This window comes from Kogia breviceps, chromosome 3 (genome assembly GCF_026419965.1).
Source record: "Kogia breviceps isolate mKogBre1 chromosome 3, mKogBre1 haplotype 1, whole genome shotgun sequence".
In the NCBI taxonomy this organism is placed as follows: domain Eukaryota; kingdom Metazoa; phylum Chordata; class Mammalia; order Artiodactyla; family Physeteridae; genus Kogia; species Kogia breviceps.
The window spans coordinates 85,291,662-85,313,241 of NC_081312.1; the positions used below are offsets into that span (position 1 = coordinate 85,291,662).

Below are 21,580 nucleotides of genomic sequence, written 5' to 3' on the forward strand. Positions count from 1 at the left end.
GGCCTCTCACTGTTGTGGCCTCTCCAGTTGCAGAGCACAGGCTCCGGATACGCAGGCTCAGCAGCCATGGCTCACGGGCCCAGCTGCTCCGCGGCATGTGGGATCTTCCCGGACCGGGGCATGAACCTGTGTACCCTGCATCGGCTGGCGGACTCTCAACCACTGCGCCACCAGGGAAGCCCTACTATAATACTTTATAAATATTTATTAAATGAATAATATGAGCTACTGAGCCACAATGCTACATAAAGCAAAATAAAAGCAAGCAGCATTTTGGTAAATATTTGATGTTATCATTCCTTTCATTATCCTGTTAAGTTCAGCTTACAACAGAAAAAGGAAAGATAAATATATATTATGCAGTTAACTTACTGAACATAACCTACAGAAAATGTATGTACCCGTATTTCACATAAGAAGAAAATGATTTCTCAGTATTCATGACAGTTGCTCCATGTAGGAATAATAGTCAACATAAGTACAATGCTATTTTCAGGCCAAACATGCATCTTTAGATCAGAGCACTCATGGGACACTGCCTCTTAATCGCTAAATTTGCAGTCAAAATGTTTTTTGAAATATTATGAAATTGATAAGAAGTTAAAATAAATTCTTAAGACAAATAGCTATGAAACGTGGACAGAAGTCTCCTTAGTTTCTCATCTTCCAGAAACAGCTTCACAGATCACTTGGAAAATCAGTGTAGATGTAAACAATAAACCACATTTCCCATCCGTCCTTGAAACTGATCTTTCTTGAGAATTGATCAAATAGCACCTGTTGTTGAAGACAGCAATAAGGCCTGAACATGCTACTCAAGCTTTGATTCTGGATCAGTTTGTTGGCTTGGAGTGGTCAGCAGTCACTTCCTTCAGAATCCTTGTGAGTGAATTTAAGCGAGTATGCGTTGACATTATCTTCTCTTTCAGCTGGGAATAGAAATACATAGATTATCAGGGAATCTTAAATTTAACTCTCAATCTGCAGATTCTAGAAGCCACTTCAGACTTAAGCTAGTGATTGGGAGCTGGCAATACTGCAACACATTTCCAAAGGACATCTGTTCTATTTCTGAAAGAACTTTATACAACAAACCTAGAGCACAATAAGGTGACAGATAACAAAGTTTTGTGTGGAAAGAGACAAGCCACTGGTGCGCATCACTGCTTCTAGTCTCCATCCTTCCTAGCCCTTATCCCCAGTTTGGTGATAACTCCAAAACCTGGGGAGGAAGACAAGAATAAAGGGGGATAAGAAAGCTTATGGAAACAGAAGCATTAATCAGTCTTTCTTTTTTTTTTCCAGTGGCAAGAATTTTTTTTTTCTAATTCTTTGTTCACAGTAACAAATGTCTGTCTTTAACATTCTGCTAATCACCTTCAAGAGTAGCTCTGGTTGTCAGATTTAGAACAGATGCTTGTGGTAGCTAATTTTCAATAGTTTTTTCAGCTTAGAATAGCTATACCTAGAACCAAACTTAGTGGTGTTACTCAGAATACAACCTGTACTCACAAAGTTATCATGGATAAGTCTTCTGTTGAAGTAAAAAAAAAAAAAAAAAGGAAAAAAAAAGATATTTCTGCCATAATTTGCACAGCAAAAGATCTACTTTTTATAATCCAAGATACAAGAATACACAAAATTCATCAGTAAATTTTGCTTAAACAGGTCACTCTAGGGCCCATTAATCTTATTTGGGTGCTCTTGGACACAATAAATCATTTTTGTTACTTTAAAGATTTTTCTTCAGTCTTTAGTGTTCAACATTTTTACTGTGTGCTGGGTTATAGTTCTCTCTGCATTTATCCTACCTGTGTTTGTTGAGCTTCTAGACATGTAGATTGTCTTTTATCAGATTTGGGAAGTTTTCAACCATTATTTCCTTGAACATTTTTTCTACTTACTCTCTCCTCTCCCTTTTGTACTCCCATTACCAAAGCATATTTAGGTGTGCTTGATGGTGTCCAACAGGTCTCTTAGACTCAGTTAATTTTTCTTCATTCTTCTTTTTTTTTCTTTCCTCTTCAGATTGCAAATCTCATCAATCTATCTCCAAGTTCGCTGATTCTTTGCCCAGTTCAGATCTGCTGCTGAGCCTCTCTGGTGAATTTTTCATTTCAGTTGTTGATTGTACTTTTGTTTTTGTTTTTTTTTTTAATTTTATTTTTTATACAGCAGGTCTTATTAATCATCACTTTTATACACATCAGTGTATACATGTCAACCCCAATCTCCCAATTCATCAACACCACCACCACCCGCCGCCGCTTTCCCCCCTTGGTGTCCATACATTTGTTCTCTTGTTGATTGTATTTCAACTCCAGGATTTCCATTTAGGTGTTGTTTGTTTGTTTTTTAAGCCCTTTTAAAAAAAATTTATTATTTTTTAAAAGTCTTTGGCTGCTTTGGGTCTTCACTGCTGTGCACACAGGCTTTCTGTAGCTGTGGTGAATGGGGGCTACTCTTTGTTGCAATGCACAGACTTCTCACTGCGGTGGCTTCTCTTGTTGTGGAGCACGGGCTCTAGGCACATGGGCTTCAGTAGTCGTGGCTCTCGGGCTCTAGAGCAAAGGATCAATAGTTGTGGCACACGGGCTTAGTTGCTCCGCAGCATGTGGGATCTTCCTGGACCAGGGGTCAAACCCATGTCCCCTGCATTGGTAGGCAGATTCTTAACCACTGCACCAACAGGGAAGCCCCTTTTGCACATGCTTTTAATTGCTGCTTTGAAGGCTGTGTCTGCTAAGTCCCAACATCTGGGCCTTTTCAAAGTTTCTGATGCCTGTATTTTATCCTGTGTATGGGTCATACTTTTCTTTGCATGTCTCCTAATTTTTATTGAAAACCAGACATTTTAGATAACATATTAAAGCAACTTGGGATATTAAACATCCCCCTACCTCCACCCCATGTCCTGGCTTGTAGTGGTTATTTTTTGCTTATCTGTTTAGTAGTTGGCTTGACTATTTCGTTGATGTCTATTTCCCTCACAGTGTGCAGCCTCTGATGTCACTCCTCAGAGGACACAGCCTTGGGCATGTGCAGTCACCCTGGGATGACAGTGGATTTAGCAGGGCCTTCTTTGACTCTTTCCCTGAGCTCTGTGTAAACTGGATGCCTTTGTTGATATCACACCCAGCTATTAGCCTTCACTAATTTCTGGCTGACTGCTCTATTTTTTTTTTTTTTTTTTTTTTTTTTTTGCGTTACGTGGACCTCACTGCTGTGGCCTCTCCCGTTGCGGAGCACAGGCTCCGGACACGCAGGCCCAGCGGCCATGGCCCACGGGTCCAACCGCTCCGCGGCATGCGGGATCGCAGGATCCTCCCGGACTGGGGCACGAACCCGTGTCCCCTGCAGTGGCAGGTGGACTCCCAACCACTGCGCCACCAGGGAAGCCCTGACTGCTCTATTTTGACAGTGCCCTGGGACATAAATTGCTCCACAGTCTAATCAAATTAATATCAGACCCATTTATACAGGGGTAGTCTTTAAGGCCAGTCTTCTTTTGTTCCAACCCCAGGAGGACTTTTATTATAGCTGTCTGTTTCCCTGATTTTCTCTTAAAAATTTCTAACTTGTCCATGGTTTAGCTTATTGTTCACATGGACTATCAGCTTCCTCTTAATTGCTCACCACCAAAATCTCCATTGTTTGGGGTAGAATCCTTAGATTTGAATATCCCCACACCCTGTTCCAAATGAAGTTAGTTCCCTCGGGAAAGCTTCAGCTCTTTTTTTACAATTTACCTCTTAATATGGGCTCCCAAGCTGGGGTGGGGTAGTGTCTCTCAGAGTAACACCCCTGCTTTACCAGCAGGGTGCTGGGCAGAGGCAGTAGCTTCTGGTCTTCTCTGCTTGCATCTGTCAGCATGAAGCCTCTGCCCTACAAGCAAGCTGGGACAAAAGTGACTGGGTTCCTAGTACTCTTAGTCTATTGTGCCGGTGGTAGAACTTGCACACTACAAATGGCTGTTCTTGCCTAGAATAGAGCTTCTGATGAGAAATGCTGGTAGCCTGCCCCTCCTGGGAAGATACCACAGCCCTAAACTGAGAGCTAGGGGAAAAGGATCCCTGTGCTCTTGGCTGCATTTGCCCAGATGGGGCCTCCCTCCCTCTGAGCTGGAGGGGCAAGGGAGGGAGGGAATAGATTGTGGCTCAAATGCCACAGGTTTTCACTGCTCTTACCAAGGTTTAGTAGATTTTCTTCAATAAATATATCTTCATTTGCTTTAAGCCTTGAGGAAAATTTCCACAGACTTAAGATGGCTGTTTTCTTTATAATTTTCTTCGGTTATGGCTGTTTTGTTGGGGAGGGGTCCATGCAGCTCCTCGGGCCACCATTCTAGAAGTTATCTCCCATACGAATTCTTTCTAACCACAGTATTTACTGACCCTGCTCACCAACTTAGTTGCTCAGAGCAAGGATAGGCGAACTATGGACTGCAGGATAGCCTGCTGCCCATTTGTTTTAATAATGTTTTATTGTTATAAAGCTATATCCATGTGTTTATATACCGTCTATGGCTGCTTTTGCACTACAATAGCAGAAATGAATGGTCTAGCTTAAGACATTTGTCTAGTCCTTTACAGAAAAAGTTTGCCAATTCCTGGCTTAGAACATGGTTTCATGAGCTTAGTTAATTAGGCAAAAAAAAGAAAAAAAAAAAAAATCACTGTTCCCCTATCCTAAAAGTTACTTAAATTTTGAAAAGTAAATGCCCTGGTTACTAAATGTGTAATTACCGAGGAATAAACTATTAACAGTGCTAAAAACAAAACCAACAGTAAATTCTAAGGTTGTTCTTCTGATGGTAGTAAAGTTATAGCCAAATTTCCACTCAGAATGAGCCAGCAAGCTACCGAAACAAAGTTGCTTTCTTCAACTGGAAACCATGAAACACTAGTAAAGCCCATTTAAGTAAGAATTCTTAATGATGGTTTCAGTACTCTTTTTTCTCCAAGCTATCTAAGCATGAGGTGCTTGCAAAGAGGAAAGACCTATGAAGGATGATGGTGTCCATACCCAGCAGAGAGGAGGAGTAGGAATGTGGAGCTCAGCAGCTCTCCACCTCCTCCTGAACCAGACTTGACAATATGGCTTTACTATTTTGCTTTGTGTCACAAATTGAATAAGGAATGCCAAACCAGGTATAAAGAATTACTGGCGTATTCACCATTTCACTGCCCCTAAATTCATGGGTACAGATTATTAGGAATTGTCTATATTAAAGGAAACACACAACCATCATGAAATTTTACCTCTGCAACCTTTTCTGGTAGAGATACGTAGTGAATATCCATCTCAGATGCGTTTACTATGGCTTTTGTTTTTAAGAGGTAGCTAAATAGAAAATATAGAGAGAAAATATTAGTACCATACCACAGTTATAATTATCAAGGAACCAAACTTGCAATATCTCTCAAGCAAAGACTGCCTTCTTGCTGATTTCCATTTCAAGATTCATAATGTATTTTGTAGGAAAAATATTCTCAATAAGTCATCAGAGGGACTTCCCTGGTGGCACAGTGGTTAAGAATCCGCCTGCCAATGCAGGGGACACGGGTTCAATCCCTGGTCTGAGAAGATCCCACATGCCTCAGAGCAACTAAGCTCGTGCACCACAACTACTGAGCCTGTACTCTAGAGCCTGCGAGCCACAACTACTGAGCCCATGTGCCACAACTACTGGAGCCCGTGCTCCACAACAAAGAGAAGCCATTGCAATGAGAAGCCCTCGCTGGCTGCAACTAGAGCAAGCCCACGTGCAGCAACAAAGACCCAACGCAGCCAAAAATAATGCAAAAAAATATATGTAATTTTTGGGCTTCCCTGGTGGCGCAGTGGTTGAGAGTCCGCCTGCTGATGCAGGGGATGAGGGTTCGTGCCCCGGTCCGGGAGGATCCCCCATGCCGCGGAGCGGCTGGGCCCGTGACCCATGGCCGCTGAGCCTGTGCGTCCGGAGCCTGTGGTCCGCAACAGGAGAGGCCACAACAGTGAGAGGCCCGCGTAATGCAAAAAAAAAAAAAAATATATATATATATATTTTTTTTTACATATTAAAAAAATAAGTCATCAGAGAGACCCTGCGCCTCATCTCACCTCTTGCCAGCCCAGAATACATGATTAAAATTATCCTAGGACAAACTAGACAAAAAACCAGGGTCATATGAATAACTGTGATAAGTATAAGCCTTATAACTCTACCAGTAGATGGTGTAGCACTAGAAGAAAAGTAACCACAATTGTGACAAATACTGTTGGTTGCCTACCCCAGAGCCATTCCTCAAGTTTTTGTTGCTAACAGAACCCAGATTTTGTTTAGGGCAGCAGTGTGTCCAGTCCTAAAAGATGAATCATAACTGTTCTGGGCCAACTGTGGCAATCTTATTCCCTCCTGTCACATATTTGCTTTCCCAGCTTAAGGCAACCATGTGACATAGTTCTGCCAATGATAAGGAAATTTTTGCTGATAAAAGAGGCCCGCATACCACAAAAAAAAAAAAAAGAACTCAGTGAGGTAAGCATAGAACAATACCTGACACAAACTAGGTCATCAATGGCTGGTTTTGTTTCTAATAACCAAGAAAAGACTTTGATTGATGTTTCAGTTTGTTGCAATAACAGAAAAGCTTAAGTAAAAAGTAGAATTTATATTTAGAAAGATAAGAAATATCCAAAGTAATTCATGAGAAGGAACAACCAGTAGGGAAACTTTTCTGACTTTATGAGGCCACATGGTCATTATTTTTTACTTTTCTTTGTGTATCTGCTTCATTCTTCTTTTTCTGTAGACAAAATTTCTCTGCATTTACATGCATGACATAGAAAATATCTACCCTAAACCTAGACCTTTCACTTCCCAACTTCAGCACCAGTTCCATCTACAGACGACCAATGTCTCTGGGTCTTTATTTCAAATTCTTAGGGTAAAAAGCCTGACTGGCTTAGCTTAGGTCTGGTCTGTTCCTGATCCCATCACCTGGGAGTGGTATCACACAGGATAACAAACATGGCCACAAAGTCCCACACTTTGGGAGGGAAACAGGGGCTAGGCACAAACCCCAAAAGTGTCTACTACAGCATTATTTTGCAAAAACTTACCTTCCAAAAGTTCTTGGAATGAAAGAATATCTTCTCAGTTATTCCATGGTATGATTATTAACACATGGTATGATTATGAGATATCTAAAATGATCATAATGTTATAAGACTATGTTTTGGTCCCACTGCCATCTTTTTTGTAAGAAACAGTACCTGGCTTTAGCATCTTCTCTGGTACAAACATTCTGCCTTTTCTGGAAGGTGTTTTAAAATTTATTTGATAATGAATATCTAAGTCTACTTACCACACCATTTTGTCAGTGGAAAGGCAGAAGTGACCTCTCAAGGCAGCCAGGGCAGCATGAGTAGAATACAGGTGGAAACCAATGGGAATCTCACAGGAACTACAGAATAAAAGGTTGTAAGTACTGGGAGGAAAAAAACAGGATATGGGTTAAGAAAGAAAATCAGAGAACAAATACAAAATAACTCATGTTATGGACTCATTCCTAAAAAATAGGCTATAATAGGAATGAGACTGAGGAAATGTCACATTCAAGAAAGGTTAACTACTAAGAGATTATATAGATACCCTTGTGGATTCTGGCCACAAAAGCAATCATATATATAACTGTCATTTCACTGAAGTAATTTATATCTGAAAGCAGAAAAAGAGCTAACAAATCAGATTAACATTTAAACAGGGACCTCCCTGGTGGCGCAGTGGTTAAGAATCCACCTGCCAATGCAGGGGACATAGGTTCAAACCCTGGTCCGGGAAGATCCCACATGCCGCGGAGCAACTAAGCCCATGCACCACAAGTACTGAGCCTGTGCTCTAGAGCTCATAAGCCACAACTACTGAGCTCGTGTGCTGCAACTACTGAAGCCCACGTGCCTAGAGCCCATGCTCCGCAACAAAGAGAAGCCATCTCACTGAGAAGCCCGTGCATAGCAATGAAGGGTAGCCTCCACTCGCCATAACTAGAGAAAGCCTGTGGGCAGCAACAAAGACCCAACGCAGCCATAAATAAATAAATTTATTTTAAAAAACCCAAACATTTAAACATATAAAACTATACATGACCATATAAATTAGCTACCATTAAGCCAATTTCCAGTTGAAGTAAAACTATCAAATCAATTAGGGCTTATTAAGCAATTTATTAATAGAACTCAAATCAGGTTTGGTTTTTTTTTTTTTTGTGGTACGCGGGCCTCTCACTGCTGTGGCCTCTCCCATTGCGGAGGACAGGCTCCGGACGCGCAGGCCCAGTGGCCATGGCTCACGGGCCCAGCCGCTCCGCGGCACGTGGGATCCTCCTGGACCGGGGCACGAACTCGTGTCCCCTGCATTGGCAGGCGGGCTCTCAACCACTGCGCCACCAGGGAAGCCCCCAAATCAGGTTTTGTTTTGTTTTTGCAGATATAACAAAAAATAAAAAATTACCCAGATAAAATGCAAAAGAAAGAAAATAAATCGTATTGTCCTAGCAAGCTATTTTATTTTCCTTTATCCTTTGAAAGATTACTGGATGAGGAATCAGGAAACATGGATTTTAGTTCTAGTTACACCATGTGGGTAAGTCACTTACCTTATCTGCTGGTATATAAGGCAAATCCAAATATTACAAAAAATATTTAAGAAAAAATTAACTTTCATCATTCATGTACTGAAAGCAATTTAGAGTGGTTTAGTAAGGGAAAAAATTATCTGTATAAACATAATATACTATATGCAGTAAATGAGTACTAATAAAGTATAATAATTGCATGGCTAAAAATAGATTCATGTCAATGGACGCTAAAGACCAAGCAACAAAATAAAAATTTACTGGTAAATGAAGTCCCACACCACACATGCAGTACTGTATTTTTGTGACTACGTTACCAAAAAGCAAGCCATGAAATAAAGATGCATTTTTATTAATTCCTAAGTAGGAATTAATTATATCAGACAAACCACAGTACCTATAGACAAATGTCTGTAGAAACTAATAAATGGCACAGAGCTGGGACTTCCCTGGTGGCGCAGTGGTTAAGAACCTGCCTGTCAATGCAGGGGACATGAGTTTGTTCCCTGGTCTGGGAAGATCCCACATGCCGTGGAGCAACTAAGCCCGTGCGCCACAACTACTGAGCCTGCACTCTAGAGCCCGCAAGCTACAACTACTGAGCCCGCATGCCACAACTACTGAAGCCCACACGCCTAGAGACCGTGCTCCGCAACAAAGAGAAGCCACGACAATGAGAAGCCTCTACACCGCAACAAAGAGTAGCCCCCGCTCATTGCAACTAGAGAAAGCCTGCGCACAGCAACCAAGACCCAACGCAGACAATAAATAAATAATTTTAAAAGTATCTTTAAAAAAATAAATGGCACAGAGATCCCAAAATTATGCTTAGCATGTAACATATAACAAATATTTCATTGAATGTTAGTCTGCTAATGGCCCAGGAATGAAGGTTTGCATCACACCAGGTAAAGAACTATGATCATCTGAGTGCCTGCTGAAGGCAAAAGGAATACATACTGGGTAGTGGAAGAGGGTAGTTATAAATACCAGCTGTGACCGTGTGACCAGTTACAGGAATGTAATTGTCATGAATATCTCATTTTGTTATGAATAGGTTTACATGTATATGCATGTTTATGTTTTCTTCCCTTTTCCCTTATGTAACATAAGATGTACTGACTTTTTATTATTGTATTTAAGTATTAATTTTATATCATAATATTTAAGCTATGAGATATCAAGGAGAAAAGTAAGTATCAATTAAGGACCTTATCTCCTTTTCTGGAGGAGGGTTTAGTGCGTTTTTCGTTGTATGCAAGATAGCTGTAACATGTTAGGAAGAATTACGACCTTGTTATTGTCTTTATTTAGAGATTAAGTATGGGTTTAGGAGACGCATGTGGATGCCAGGTTAACACGTAATGATTAAATTTATGTGTCAGCTTGACTGAGCCAAAGGGTGCTCAGTTATTTGGTCAAATGTTATTCTGAATGTGTTTATGAGTATGTTTGTTTTTTTTTTTTTTTTTTGTGGTACGCGGGCCTCTCACTGTTGTGGCCTCTCCCATTGCGGAGCGCAGGCTCCGGACGCACAGGCTCAGCGGCCATGGCTCATGGGCCCAGCCGCTCTGCGGCATGTGGGATCTTCCCGGACCGGGGCACGAACCCGTGTCCCCTGCATCGGCAGGCGGATTCTCAACCACTGCGCCACCAGGGAAGCCCTATGAGTATGTTTTTGAATGAGAGTAATATTTGAATCAGTAGACATGAGTAAAGCAGTTTGCCCTCCTTATTGTGGGTGACCCTCATCTAATCAGTTGAAGACCTGAATAGAACAAAAAGGCTGACCCTCTCATGAAAAAGGGGAACTCCTCTTGCCTGACTGCCTTGAATTGCAACACTGATCTTTTTTTCCTGCCTTTGAACTTGAACTGAAACGTTCTGCTCTTCCTGGGTCTGGAGCCTGTTGGCTTTTGTACTGGAACTTACACCTTTGGCTCATAGAACTCAGGCCTGTGGACTTGGACTAGAACTAAAGCTCTGGCTCTCCTGTGTCTCCAGCTTATCAACCTTGTCTCTTGGGACTTCTCATCCTCCATAATCGAGTGAGCCAATTCCTGACAATAAATCTCTTCCTGCTGAGTCCCACGGCTCTCCTTATTCCAAACACATGGAACTTTCTGTCCGGTGTTTTATAAACCATCTAGATCTGTACTGTCTATTAACAATGCAAGCCACATAAGTAATTTTACATGTTCTATTAATTTAGCTTCAAAAAAGAAGTAAAATAAACAGGTAAAATTAGTTTTAATATATTTTATGCTACCCAATATTCAAAAACAGGGAATTCCCTGAGGGTCCAGTGGTTAAGACTCAGCACTTTCACTGCCCTGGGCCTGGGTTCGATCCCTGGTCTGGGAACTAAGATTTCCACAAGCCGTGTGGTGTGCCCAAAAACCAACCCAGGTAATCAGTACTTTTTTTTTTGTGGTAAGCGGGCCTCTCACTGCTGTGGCCTCTCCCGTTGTGGAGCACAGGCTCCGGATGCACAGGCTCAGCGGCCATGGCTCACGGGCCCAGCCGCTCCGTGGCATGTGGGATCTTCCCGGACCGGGGCACGAACCCGTGTCCCCTGCATTGTCAGGCGGACTCTCAACCACTGCGCCACCAGGGAAGCCCATTACTTTTAAATTATTCAATGTTTTGGGTCAAGTTTTCAAAATCTGGTGTGTATTTTGCACTCACAGCACACTTCAATTCAGAATGGCCACCTTTTAAGTGCTCAATAGCCATCATGTGGCTAGTGGCTACAGTACTGGACAGCACAGGTCTAGCTAGATGTGCTTCCCTCTAAGAAGACAGAGAACTTCTGCCTCTGGCCCCAAATGAACCAGTTCCAAGCAGGCCATCACTCCTTCCCTGTTTCCTTTGGGTGGGAAGAGGACACTCCTGCAAGGATAGGGAGTGTCTTTCAGTTAGGAAAGAGGAGCTGCAGAACTCTTCCTGATTACTGAGTACAGCAACTAAGAATTCCTATACGAACTCTATTTAACCTTAAAATTGAACCAAACTGTGGTCAGAATGAATTGTCTTGCTGTTAAAACCAGCACTGAAAATTGAGTAGCTTTGTACTACTGAATTCAACTGAGTACTTTGTTGTCACTTGTAAATCACACTACAGTCAAGATAAAAAGTTTACCAGGCAATATTCAAGTAACTTTCCACCTGTGTTTTTCCCCGGGTTACAGCAGAATTAGTCCTGCCATAACTTATTACAAATTCCAGGTTAAATGAAAACTTGTAATTCCTAGTTATGTCAAAGGATTGTAGTTTATAGTAAGTGACTCTCACTATACACTTATAGGTAATTTTTTTCTTTTTCCCCTACTAGACATAACTTTCTTAAACTCAGTTCACTTGCACAACCCACTAGGGAGATGTGGCCCTCAGAAAGACCTTAAAAGCTACACCAAATATCTTTTCCATTTCATTAATATATCAAGTTCGTACAAGACTCAGTCAAGTAAAAGGAGCATCCTTCCAATACACTGTATGGATGGAATAGACATTTATTCTAGTGCAAGATAGACTAGGAATAAACTGTTTTCTCCTCGTACAAATCGGTTCCACGCTCCTCAGTCTCATTAAGTCAGGGAATGACTAGAGATCTATCTGGAATTCTCAATACGTACCTGCCTTTGAGCGAACCGTCAATGCCAACTAGCAAGGGAGCCTCCAAAACTACATTATTTGTGACTCCTAGGAAGACAAACACGGGTCAGAATGACTACCTGTGAGGCATTGAAAGGGAAAAACTCTCCCCTCCAGAAAGACTCATCATGGCTACAAAAATCATGAAAAGTGATTCGTCTCCGACCCCTGGCAAAGGAGTTAATTTCCTTCCAAATTTTCACCCCGCTTTCCTCCCAGCCGGCTCCCAGCCACCCAGTAAGAAAACGGCAACGCTTCCCAGACGCCGTGCCCACTCACTGGAGAAGACCACGGCTCCAAGGGACTGCGACAGGTCCCAGGCGAGGTGCACAGAGTCAGCGAGCACGGCGTGGCACTGCGCACACTGGAACACAGCGCACCTCTCGGGCTGCAGCCACCATGGCAGCCGCGGGCCGGATGACGGCTCCTCCAGCCCCAGCCCGGCGGGGCCGAGTGGCGAAGACCCTTTCACCACCTGCGTGTCCCACTCCATGGAAGTCGTAAGAGAAGGTTCATCCATCGTCTTCTTAGCGCCATCACAAAAGTCACCCCGCGGCTGCTTTGCAAAGCGCGAGCGATGCCTCCGCGGCCGAGCCGCCATCTTCCTGCAGCTAGCGCCTCAGTTTCAAAGACGAACCATGCCCCGCCCCAAGCTCGGTTCCTGGGTCCTCATTGGACAAAGTGAGCTGGGTGGGGCTCTGCCGCGCACTCATTGCCTGGACACGCAGTTTGGCGCCTTCGTGTTGGTGAAGGATGGTGAAGAACGTGCGTCCGGTGGAGGGGAAGTCAGCCTTTCTATTGGCCAACACCAGGAGACCCCGCCTTTGAGGCATTTTTAACCAATGGAAGTGCAGCTTTCTCAATTTAAACTATGTAACATTCGGTTTGGTCAGCGCTTAGAGTGGCGCCAGAGTTTTGAACGGCACTTTTGGGAGTGGAGGACCGATTCTCTGCGTGGTCGCCTGGATTGCAGTTCGCCATGACCGTCCCCTCCCTGGAGGAGCTGGACTCCTTCAAGTACAGTGACCTTCAGAACTTGGCCAAGAGTCTGGGACTCCGGGCTAACCTGAGGGTACGGGGCAAGTGGCGGGTGGGGTAGGACGAACGGCCTCTACGAGAAGCTGTGGGAGGGGACCGAGCGGGAATTACGAAGGCTGAGGCTGCTGTCCCGGCCCTGGTGCGGTAGATTTGGTTCACAGAAGGGTCCCACTAACTCTGCAAAACCGAGAGGGAGCCATAGTTTTCACCTTATATTGAGGCTGACTTTCCTGGGGACTCACAAAGACACCGACTCCGAAAGGGTTTGTTTGGTTTCGTTTTATTGGAAGTACTCTGTTATACTTACCAGGGCATCAGTTAGGAAACGCAGGACCAGAGAGCTAAAGGAATGTTGCATCTAAATGCCGATTAATTGTTAGGCAGTCGCGGAAATAATTGCCTTGGGTTTTGGAAAACTCCAAACAGCTAACATTTCTGTAAATTGTAACAGCGCCTCAAATCTGCTTAAATGGGGGACCTGGAAGAAAGGATGACTTTTAGGGGACCTCCCCCGTGGATAAGTTTTTATAACTCAGCCCTGATTTAGTCGGATCGTTCCTCTATTGATCACTATTGTGGTAGTGTTTTATTCAAAACCGGTGAGGTCTTTGAGACTTCAAAACGTTTGGGGGAAAATGTGAGGGTTCAATTCGGGATTGGGGTTCTCTATATTTTATTTTCCTACATCATATTAACGTATACCCTGGAGTTTTGTTCTGCAAGCTGTGGTATTTACACGGAGTGAATACCTAAATCCGTCCTCACAAATGTTTTTAAGTGGTTTAAACAAAATAATCAGGGCCCATGCACCTGTTGGGGCTGAATGATAAAGGGCTATCTTTGGAGATATTTCTGAGCTATAGTATTTAATGGCTCCTCAATACTTCATAAACAAAATCTTAATTCCTTGGTTTAAATCTCTTTAATTTTTTTTTTGCAATCTGGCTGGAATCTTTTATCCAAGGCAGCATCCAGACTGTACTGGTGCCTGAACACTTGGCACCTTTGTCCATCTTTCTGCCTTTGCTAATTTTAATCCTTTGGCCTCAAATCCCCTTCTCTCTCCCTCTTCTTTATCTGCATGAATCATTAATTTCCAGTTACTCATCACAATCCAACTGAAATGTCATCACTGACCTGGCACCTCATCCCCTCCTCTTCATTCCCTTGGCCACAGGTCCACCACCCCAGTAATCCTAGGGACCCTCTGTGCCTTTAAGGCAGTATAATTTCAAGTACTTTTTCTGAGCACTTGCTGCAGGCTTTCACCTGGCACTGTGGTTATTTGTGTAGATACGTTCTCTACTAAACGTTAAGTTCCTTGAACAGGGATCTCATCCATCCACCTTGGAAGTCTTTACAGCACTAAGTGCAGTATATTTTATTTGGGAGGCGTTGGATACTTATTCAGAACTACTATTTACAACCGCTTCTTGGCAGCACTGGAACAATGCACCAGAGGGTAGCTCCTTTGTGAAGAATTACTATGGAGGTTTCCTACTTGAGTTCAGCGCTCTGTCTAACATTAAGGCCCCACAACCTTTTGGATCTCTGGAGAGCTGTTGCAACTTCAATCTTCTTCTGAAAGTCCCACCTATCATTGTCTCTTGAGGAACCTGATCTGGGGTAGCCATTTAATCACCTGTTTTCATATAAGTGGTGTAGTACAGTATTTTGTGTCACTACAGACCTCATTGCTTGCCTAGCATACAGCATCTGGTACATAGTGTCAACAAATATCTGTTACAGGTGCTCTTTCCCAGACAAATTTGACTATATGAGGCATTCTAATAACCAACTACAAAAAGACACCTTTGAGATGATGGGAGAAAATTAAACTTGGACTAGGTATTAAATTATATTAAGGTATTGTTAATTTTGTTGCATATGATGGTGGTATTGTGGTTATGCTTTTTTTTTTTTTTAAGTCCTTACCTCTTAGCCAAATATTTACAGGTAAAATGTTATGATGCCTGGGATCTGCTATAAAATACTCCAGGAAAAAGAGGGGGAACTAGATGAAGTAAGAACAGCACAATGTTGATGACTGTTGAAACTGGGTGATAGATACATGGGGGTTCATTGTACACATTTGAAATCTTCCATAATTAAAATGTTTTAAGTTACAGTTGGTACACCTTAAGAGCTCGTTAAATCAGTTGCCTTTTAAAAATTCCAAGTGCATAGCAAAAAAATTGAATAAATTACTCTAAGAAATTATCAAGATTTGATTATTTAAAAAACTTAACAGAATCAGATTTAAGTAAATTTCACCAGTATGATAACATTCAAAATAAATTTAGAAGAGAAAATATTAACTTTCTTTTGAGACACTACTCTTTTTTTAAAAAAATTTTATTGAAGTATAGTTGATTTACAATGTTGTGTTAATTTCTGCTCTCTAGCAAAGTGACTCAGTTATACATATATATTCCTTTCCATTATAGTTTATCACAGGATACTGAACATAGTTCCCTGTGCTATACAGTAGGACCTTGTTGTTTATCCATTCTATATATAATAGTGAGACACTACTCTTTATGGTAAGGCAAAATGAAGGAGTCAGTTACTAAGATTTATTGTATGGCCAGGGTCCTTTTCTCACTCTTGCAAACTTCAATTATAAAACTACCACTATTTCCACCTTCTTGCAGCTCCCTTCCCTCACCTGGCAAAACTCCACACCTGATTAAACAAGCTATGTGCTTAATCCTTGCCTGTACTAACCAGCTGACCCTGGCTGGAGAAAATCCCCTAACTTTGTTGACTGAACTTAATTTAAATGTGACCATAAATTTAATTTATGATTTATTTGATTCTCCTACACTTCCTTGGTAGTCATTAATTTTCCCATTATTGAGGACAGTTATTTCATATCTTCTCACCTTAGATTGGCACCCTTCCATCACTTGATGACTTTGACTCATAGGTCATGGAAACAGATGCAATTAAGCTGAGAATTACCTCATCTTTCCATCACCAGACCTACCTGTCCCCGTATCCTCTGCCTTCCACCTGTTATATGTTATGGTAAAAGGCTGTGCCTAAGGGCAGCCTTGCTGTTTGTGCTGGAGATCCCATTCCCCGCTCTGGGGCTACACTCCTGCCATTATTCCTCTCCGCTGCATCAGTTTCTCTCACTCTGCTGGCTTATTTCCATAATGCACCCAATCAAATCTTAATGTCATCCATCTTTTAAAAAAGAAACAAAACCCCTCTCCTGACTCACGTCTTTTATCTACTGCCCAATTTCTCTGTTCTTTTCTAATGAAATTGATGTTTTTGAGGCCACCATGCCCTGCACCTTGCAAAGCTTGTGGTCCATCTCTATCTTCACCTGCCCATCAGCAGCATTTGGCGTGATTGAACCCTCCTGTCTGCTCAGACCACTTCCTTTTCTAGACTTCTTTGACATTTGGTTTTCTCCTGCCTTGCTAGCACTTCTTTCCAGTCTCCTTTGCTAGTTCTTCCTCTGTTAAATCTCTAAATGTGGTGTATCCCAGGGTTCTCTCTTGGGCCTTCTTTTCTCTAATTGTGCTTCTCCCTTGGTGTTCTTATTCATTCTCAGAACTTTAGATTCACCTGGAAATAATGACGCCCAAATCCATACCTTCAGTAAGACCTCTCATCTGCTGACTTGTGCATTTAAGTGCATCGTAAACAGCAGGATCAGGTCAAAACAATGAAGATCTGTTCCCCGTGTCAGTAAATGATTGATTCCTCCCTTCACTGCCCACACCCATCCATCCTGGTGAGCTCTTCCTCCCAAGTATCAATACACCTGAAATCTGGCCTGTGTGCCGTCTCCAGTGCTGTAAACCTGGGCCATGACACCCTCCTTTCTTGACCACTGCTCAGGCTGTCTGCTGGTCTCCCTGCCTCTACTCTTGCCTTAAAATAGTATTCTCTTGGTAGTTGGGTGATAGTTGAAACTTAGAATATGTCATTTTTCTGCTCAGTTCTCGTCAAATGATTTTCCTCACACCTAAAATAAAATCCAAACTTCTCCAAATGTAATGTGAGAATCTTGGGTTGATCCTGATTTGGAGGGAAAAAAATTTTTTTAAGCTAAAACTGGAGACAATTGAGGAAATTTGACTTTAGGCTATGTATCAGAGGATATTAGAAAATTATTACTTTTCCTAGGTAATGCATTAGAGGTTATGTAGGAAAATATCCCCTTATTTTTAGGAGATGTGGCTGATGTATTTAGTGCTAAAGTATCATGACGTCTGGAACTTATTTTCAACCAGCTTGGCAAGAAATACATATGAATGAGAAAGAAAGCAAATATGAGACAATATTAAGGGTTGCTGAATCTACGTGAGGAGTATCAGAGTGTTTACTAGACTATTTTAACTTTTCTATAGACTCCACATTTTTATAGTAAAATTTTAGTTAGAAGGAAGAAATCTACACTGCGTGCTGTGGCCTGTAACGCTCTTCTTGACCCAGGTTACCTCTTTGGTCTCGCTGCCCTCCACTTGCCCCAGTGTTCACTGTGCTCCCCACACTGGCTTCTCTCTGTCCTTCAAATTCACCAGCCCATCTCTGGGCTTCGCGTTCCCTCTGCTGGGGATGCTCTTCCCCTGCATCTTCACCTACTGCCCCTCGTTCACATCTCAGCTCAAAAGTCACCAACTCTGAGAGGCCTTTCCTGACCATCCTAACGCAGGTTTTCCTCCCCCGCCTCTACCCTGAGCCTCCAGTTTGGTTTTTGCTTCCTAGCACCTAATGTCATACCATTTATTTTTGCTTACTTGGTTAATAGGCTGTTTCCCCACTAGCCTACCTCTAGAGGTTCCTGGAGGGCAGAGACCTTGTCTGTTTGGCTCACCACTGTCTCTCCAGTGCCTGGAACAGCGTTCAGCACAATAAATGCTTGTTGAGGTAGTGCGTGAAAATGTGCTGATGCTAACATCGGCACCTCCAGCTCAGCTCCCCCAAACATCACCCCCCATCATTCCTCCTGCTGTATGCCCTCACCTGGCTCTGCCACAGGCCCTTCATTTCATCACTGTTGCATGTTTGAGGTTTTCATGGCACTTTAAGATGTTCTAAAAATCTGTACAACATAGAGCCTATGATTAACAATACTTTAAAATTTGCTAAGAGGTTAGATCTTATGTTAAAGGCTCTTACCATCAAAAAAAAATCCAAAGGGGGCAGTAGGAAACTTGGAGGTGATACATTTATGGCAGTGATGATGGGTTCACAAGTGTATATTGATCTCCCAACATATCAATTTATATGTATTAAATATCAACAGCTGTTTATATGTCAGTCATACCTCTGTAAAGTGATTGAGGGAGAAAATAAGTCAGAAGAACCTAAAGAATGCCTAAATTCTGCCCTGCCAATCACTCACTTCCCAGAGAAGACCCGAAGAGAGGTTCAAGGAACAACAGCAAGTAGAAAATAAGTCTCTCCTTTATTACTACTAGCCGATGTGGTGCCTGATATCTTGATGCACAGTGTTCTGGTAAAACTCACAGCCTGAGCACAGCATCTCCTGTTCCCTGAAGCCCAAACCAAATCGGGATCTCTGCCATTCTCACCTGAACACATGGCTGATGGTAAATGGTAGGGGCAGAGAAGAGACGAGCCTGGTGGCTGGGTCCCCCTTGAGAAGAAACTCTCTGGCTCTCAACTGCATGGCTGGTGGAAGAAGAGGGAATGAGAACCCAGCCATGTGCTTGAGCTTTTAAAGCACAGGAAAACATAACCCATCAGATTATTATTCTTCTTTCAGGAAAGAATGGGAAGGGAAGTTCTCCTGTGGTGGAAGGAAGAGCTAGGAGTTCCCTTCCCCCGGGGACCTGTAGCCATCCTCCTAAGGCGGTGCCTTTGGCCTTCCCCATCTTAGGACCCCCCCACGCCTCCACACGTGCTTCACCAGCTGCCCAAGCCAGAAACCTAGGCGTGATAAATTTCCCTGTTCCACAACCCTCATATTCACACTGATTTTACTTCCTAGAAAAGTTTTTAATTCATCCGTGTGGGCTCAGTCCCATTCTAGCTCAGGCCTAAGTCATCTCTGGCTTCCTACAGCAGCCTCCTGGCCCTTGCCCTGTCTTCCATCTTGCTCTCACCAAATGCATTCTGCACGTTATACAGCCAGAGTAATCATCCCGAGTAATGCAAAACTGGTCACCCACTGCCCTGCTGCAAACTCTGCAGACTTCCTTTGCCCCGAGGGTAAAGTTCATACTCTTTAGAGGCTTAGTAGGCCTGGCAGGATCAGGCCCACTTTCCCAGCATTCTCTCTCACCATCCTCTCCAACAGCTCCCTGCTTCAGCCCACACTGAACTTTAGTTCTTCAAACTCCACACATTCTTACCTTCCCTTGCTATTTCTATACCCTTTTCCCTATGTCCCACTCTCTCCTATTTGTCCTTAAGCCTCAGCAACTAGTGACCTCACATCTTTGTCTTAGGACTGGCGTGTCCACTTACCTACTGAAGTCTACCCTAACGGTACAGGCTTTGGTGGCCCAGCCCACCTGTGTTCTCATACAACACCTGAACTTCCTCATGTGGGCATTTACCCCACTGCACTGTAATTGCCACTTTCCTCTCTGGCTTCTGCCATGAAATCTGTGCGGACAGGGACCCCTTCTATGTTGGTTATCCTACTCCCAGCCTGCCCGGATGACATTTGATGAGTACAAGAACAGGAGAAAATGTTCAATGAATCTTTTGTGCTTATTTGAGTTTTGGCTCTACTGATAAGGTCTTTAAACTTTTCTGCAGGCAGACAAGTTGTTAAGAGCCTTAAAAGCCCACCTTAAAAATGAAGCAAGAAAAGAAAATGAGAATCAGGTAAGTAACGTTTTCATCACCTAATAAATAGCAAAACAATCAGTTAATGAATGATAAACACAGTTGGTGATTACTTAAGACATGCCATTTGTTACCAAAGAGATTGTCACTGGTAATTGTAAATCCTTTCATAATTCTTATAAATGACAAAGCTGCCTCTGTAATCTATTGAATAAGATGTTCTCATACAAAGGCAAAGATTAATTACTAGTTGCCACATGTATGCCAAATGGTGTGAGTAGGGAGGGAATTGGATTTGAGGTCAGAAAAACTCAGTTAAGTAGCAGCTCTGTCTTATTTGTATGTGTGACCTTGGAAAACTCAAATCATTGATTCTTAGTTTCCTGGTCTTTGAAATGGAAATAACATCTTTTCTGCTGAATTGAGGGTTGTGAGAATCACATGAAGTAGGGACTGTGGAAGTGACTTGTGGGAAACTAAACCACTGCTGATAGGAGGGAGCAGTTGTCATGGCTGCTTCAGACCCACCCCAAAGAGTTCTGACAAGGCTCAACACCTAAATGATCAATGAATGCTTCATTCTTAACTTCAAATACAGGAAAATGTTGAAAGGCCTTAAGGAACTGGGCTTTGGAGGGCATCCATTATATATCTTGAAATGAAGGTATATATAAACATGAACTGAGCATCTGAATTCCTTCTCTCTGTCTTTATATAGACTCTGTAATTTTCTGTATTCCAGGTTATAAACATTTAAAAACTTTCAATATTCAAAATTCTTTTTGATTCCAGGTTTAATTAACATAAAATAGACAAAATTGATTTTGGATTCCTTTAAGTTTCTATATCAACTAAATCAATATAGATATTTTAATAATTAAAATTTTTTCATGGTTAAGGATACATGAACGTAGTGCCATCTGAAATCAGGATTTTACTTTGCGTGGTAATTGATGGGCTAAATTTAAAATGATCTATCATGTTTCAAATTCAGCATCTCAAGAGCCATTCCATTTTGAAAAACTTTCACAAGAGCAGGATAATAAAAATTTGGTCAGCTATAGAATTCCTAAGTGGTGAATCTGTCAATAGTGAGCTTAGGTTGGTGGAAAGAACTGAAGCATAGACAAAGAGTTTATTTATCTAAAGCTTTAGGAGTCAGCACAGTCCAAATACATGGCAAAGAGATCAGTAATATTACCAAGGACAGACAGATGGGTAAGCTTCCAGACCTCCAAATCGTCACCTAGGGAAGTGCACAGGTGTGGGTCGCATCTAAGTGAGCATGACCTTCTGGATGCCTTGTTCTCCCTCTGTAGATTAGCCTTAACTATATGAGTTGGAGCAGCTCTGTATGTAGGTTAGTCTGACTGTGTGCTGGGGACTCTCAGAACCAGCTGTGCCACTTCAGTGTTGGGCTTACACAAGTCTTTACAGGTACATCATGATGCGTTCAGGAATGAACATATCCTACCTGATCACTGCTG

General features: G+C 42.4%; 2 protein-coding genes across 4 annotated transcripts in view; one reads left to right on the forward strand and one right to left on the reverse strand.

Moving 5' to 3' along the window:
• Positions 1-833: 833 nt before the first annotated feature.
• On the reverse strand, positions 834-12,873 carry OIP5 (Opa interacting protein 5). Of its 2 annotated transcripts, XM_059058084.2 has the most exons (5): positions 12,552-12,873; positions 12,254-12,320; positions 7,350-7,472; positions 5,262-5,343; positions 834-929 (listed from the first exon to the last, which is right to left on the reverse strand). In XM_059058084.2, exons 1-5 carry the CDS (start codon positions 12,871-12,873, stop codon positions 834-836), a joined length of 690 nt encoding a protein of 229 aa, XP_058914067.1. The 2 variants fall into 2 exon arrangements, with proteins under 2 accessions (XP_058914067.1, XP_066885110.1); XM_067029009.1 differs by lacking the exon at positions 7,350-7,472.
• A 293-nt stretch (positions 12,874-13,166) lies between these two features.
• Positions 13,167-21,580, forward strand: part of NUSAP1 (nucleolar and spindle associated protein 1) — a 33,716-nt gene continuing 25,302 nt past the window's right edge. For both annotated transcript variants that reach the window (XM_059058064.2, XM_059058065.2), the window contains exons 1-2: positions 13,167-13,344; positions 20,064-20,132. In XM_059058064.2, the coding sequence (XP_058914047.1) occupies positions 13,252-13,344; positions 20,064-20,132 (162 nt within the window). In that variant the 5' untranslated portion in view covers positions 13,167-13,251. The remainder of the gene's footprint in view (positions 13,345-20,063; positions 20,133-21,580) is intronic.

Excerpts from the sequence above, each read along its gene's own strand:
- OIP5 (XM_059058084.2), bottom strand. The coding sequence starts at position 12,873 with ATGGCGGCTCGGCCGCGGAGGCATCGCTCGCGCTTTGCAAAGCAGCCG. Across the intron at positions 5,344-7,349 it reads TCCACTGACAAAATGGTGTG|CTACCTCTTAAAAACAAAAG; the intron begins GTAAGTAGACTT and ends TTTTCTATTTAG. Across the intron at positions 930-5,261 it reads TACCAGAAAAGGTTGCAGAG|CTGAAAGAGAAGATAATGTC; the intron begins GTAAAATTTCAT and ends TTCTATTCCCAG.